The sequence below is a fragment of the Ceratosolen solmsi genome, unplaced genomic scaffold (assembly GCF_000503995.2).
Source record: "Ceratosolen solmsi marchali unplaced genomic scaffold, CerSol_1.0 scaffold15, whole genome shotgun sequence".
Taxonomy (NCBI): Eukaryota; Metazoa; Arthropoda; class Insecta; order Hymenoptera; family Agaonidae; genus Ceratosolen; species Ceratosolen solmsi.
In genome coordinates, this window is record NW_011948434.1 from 3,853,467 (window position 1) to 3,856,945 (window position 3,479).

The 3,479-nt window shown below is 47.2% G+C and overlaps 1 protein-coding gene across 1 annotated transcript in view; it reads left to right on the forward strand.

Annotated features, from left to right (window-relative positions):
* Positions 1–3,479, forward strand: part of Hb (hunchback) — a 9,231-nt gene that overhangs the window by 1,309 nt on the left and 4,443 nt on the right. Inside the window, 1 exon segment of the mRNA XM_011502898.1 lies at positions 2,294–2,487. Within this exon segment, the coding sequence (XP_011501200.1) occupies positions 2,294–2,487 (194 nt within the window).

Consider the following 3,479-nt stretch of genomic DNA (forward strand, 5'->3'; position numbering starts at 1 on the left):
GGGGGGGGGGGGTGTTCAGTCGCCCTGGTGCGAGTGCCTATATTGTACATGTCGAGTACACGTATGCGCTTCGTAGGTATTTTGAAGTTGGGGTGTGTTGCGCGTTTTTGGGAAAACCCTTACGGCCTCCGGCGTCGTTCGCGTCGGCTGTTGTGGAAAATTTTATTTATGGTCTCTGCCGGCGGGACTTTGCAACACACCTTTATGAATACGTCGACAATAAGGAATTCGCAAATGTCGAAAGGGCAAAAACGGCAAGTTTTCGCATCAACTTGCTCTGCTGGTCCTTTACCATTTTTCCCATCTTTAATCCTTCGGCTTTCTCTACTCTCTCTCTCTCTCTCTCTCTCACTCGCTCACTCGCTCACTCTCTGCATCCCTACCTCTCCCCACCATTTGTCTGTGTTTGTCTGTCTTTCGCCGCTCTTACTTTGGCTGATTCAGTAAGCAGATGCTTTTACATCGGTTATCCGTTTGCTTTTACATGAAAATACATTACTCTGTATTCCGGCTTGAATTATCCTCTAATAAATAAATCACTTACCTAATCTTGTGTCATAAGTGATTACGTGAGATTATTAATATTTAATTAAGTAACCAATCGATTCAATATAACAGCTGGTTTCTCGTATCGAGTTATTTACGCTTATTGTTTCATCAATTACGAAAATTAATAATTGCATTTTTATTTCGTCTCATTAATTGCATGTTTTCATTTTAATTAAACAAAAAAATTGAGCAACTAACTAACCTGTTAATTTAATCATTGAGAACAAACTAACAAAAAAAAAAGACAATAAACTTTACGGATTTATATTATATAACGTTCGGAAATATTCTTTAGACTCTTGCCTATATTTCGAACAAATAGAAATAATTTAACAAACATCGAGACCTAAGGCACTAAGTATCGCTCATTCTCATTGTCCTTCTCTCTGTCTCACTCTTCCATTTTCGCTTTATTCTCTTTTTCCTGTCTTAGGGCCGTTCTTTTTCCCTTTTTCTCGCGCTCTCTTTTTCTATTCCTCGGTTTCTAAGATCGAAGAAAACAAGCTGCCCCGTGTCGTTGCTCCACTTGAATAAATCAAGATTCCGTTGGCTTCCGTAGTTTTTCGAAAAGCAACTAAAGGCCTCGAACCCCCCGTGTTAATATATGCAAAAGAGCGTGTATAAGCGAGACGGAGATACGGGCTGACAGGCCGACGAAGAAAACAACGCTCGGCTCTCTCTTGCAGCCCTCCCCGCCGTCTCCTCCTTCGCCATTCACCGCCTCCTTCCTTCATCCCACTCGCTCTACTCCCTTGTCAACAAATGCGAAAAACCCTTTTTCCGGGAAACCGCTGGAAAAGAATAATGCCGCCGATGGCAGGGTAAAACGACAAAAATTCCCCCTTTTTGGCGCCCCTTTTTACCACTCGTCGCCGCAGCGCCAATTCGACCGCTTTCTTCGGTCCATGTACGCGAGATCCTTTTTCCGGTCTCTCTGTCTCGACGGCTATACTTGTACGCGTAGGAGGATATAAGAGATGAAGACAGAGAGTGAGATATATATATATATATATATATATATATAGATAGATAGATAGATAGATAGATAGATAGATAGATAGATAGATAGATAGATAGATAGATAGATAGATTGGATAGATAGATAGATAGATAGATAGATAGATAGATAGATAGATAGATAGATAGATAGATAGATAGATAAATATATAGAGAAGCTGTCGAGGATGGGGGGGGGGCGAAGGACGCATAGAGAATTCGGGCGAGGGAGGACATTTTTTTTTGCGCGCGTCTCTTTTTTGTAGCGTCAGCAGAGGCGGATCCCATTGTAGCGCGATTTCCATGCGCGTCTCCATGGCGCGTCTACCCAGAGAAGAAAATCCCGACGTCGGGGATGCTTCACCTGCGATCCGCCGCCGCGTCTTTCAAACTTTTTATGAATTACCTTTTGTCGAAAATACTTTCTTTTCTTCGGGCCAGGGCATTTTCATTTTTCATTTTTCTTTTTTTACAATGGCCCTCGCATTCTCGTGCGTCTTTTCGAGGAATGTTAAAGCTGGGCTCACTGATACCAAACGAGCCCAGCCCCTTGCCCTCCAATTACAAACGAACGTTGGGGGCGACGTTGAAACAAAGGATGAACGTGCAAAGCGAGAGGCAGATGTGTCGTATTCGTTACTTAGCATTAGCCAAGCGGCGCTTAAAGAAGCTGCGCTGGGCAGCCATCGCGCCGCCCTGGACGAACGATAAAAAAATAACATTCGACCTTACCCCCTTGGTGTTTCAGCAAGTGCCAAGATGAGAGGCAACTGGGATCAAGCGGAGCCCCTGGTACTCGCGCCGGAGCAGCATCAACAGCTCCAGCAGCAACAGCACCAACAGCAGCAGACGATCGTGGACGCGGATCAGCTACGAGCGGGACATCCCCTCCACTCGCCAACCACGCCCGCCTGGGGCACCATTGCCGATAGAATCACGGTGGTGAGTAACGGATACTCGCGCGAAAGGCGCGCCACCCGCGCCCTGAACCCCCTTCGTCGAGCCCTTTCATTTCTCAAGGCTTTCCCGCGCTTTCGCCCGATTCCCTTGACCCTCCGTCTCCTACACCTCCTCCCCCATCCCAACCTCCCTTCATCCATCCCTACCATTAGCCCACTCAACCAACCAACCAACCACCCACCCATCCATCCGCTCATCCGATTCCCCCCACCATCGTCCGTCTCTTCCCCATCTCTTTCCCATCCCCCCATCCTTCGTCCCATCCCCCTAACCCCGTCACCCCGCGTATGTAAATACAGTGGGAGGGGAATGGGAGGGGGGCACCCTCGTCGCTTGCGACCACCCCAACTTAGGATGCTTTCTATTGGCTGTTCGAGAATCCTCTCCAATCTCGACTTTCCCGTATCCTGGAAGTACGGCGCATTCACGAGCGTTACTGCCGTATCGTTTAAGCCCGATAAAAATAACTTTCGCTCGGGGATTCCCTGGATGCTGCCGTCGTGCTCTCCTGAGCAAGCAGGCACACGCACGCATGCACGCACGCACGCATTCATGCACAGCCAAGTACCCCTATTTCCGAGGCTGGAGAGGCTCAAATTTTTATCATCATTAGAAATAGTGGAATGGGGAAAGACATATTTCGTCGAGCGAGGCTCCAATTCTCTTCAATGAAATATATTTGTGAGCGTGGATATACGTATAGGAGCATGCAGACGTCGTAAATTGTCGGCATGCGCTATATACCGTATCCTATCGTATACTTGGCTTATTTCGCTCTACTACACTACCGTTCCCTTTTCCCTTTTATTGATCGGCCTGTGTAATGAAAAACAATGTTTGCCCCATTCGTTATTTTCCGCCAATCGACATTCACGACTTTTTATTTTTCTTCCCTCTCGATGCTCTCTTCCCGTATCGACGACCCTCTCTCCCCCGTTCGCGCCATCTCCTTACCCCCCCCCCCCCCCCCCACC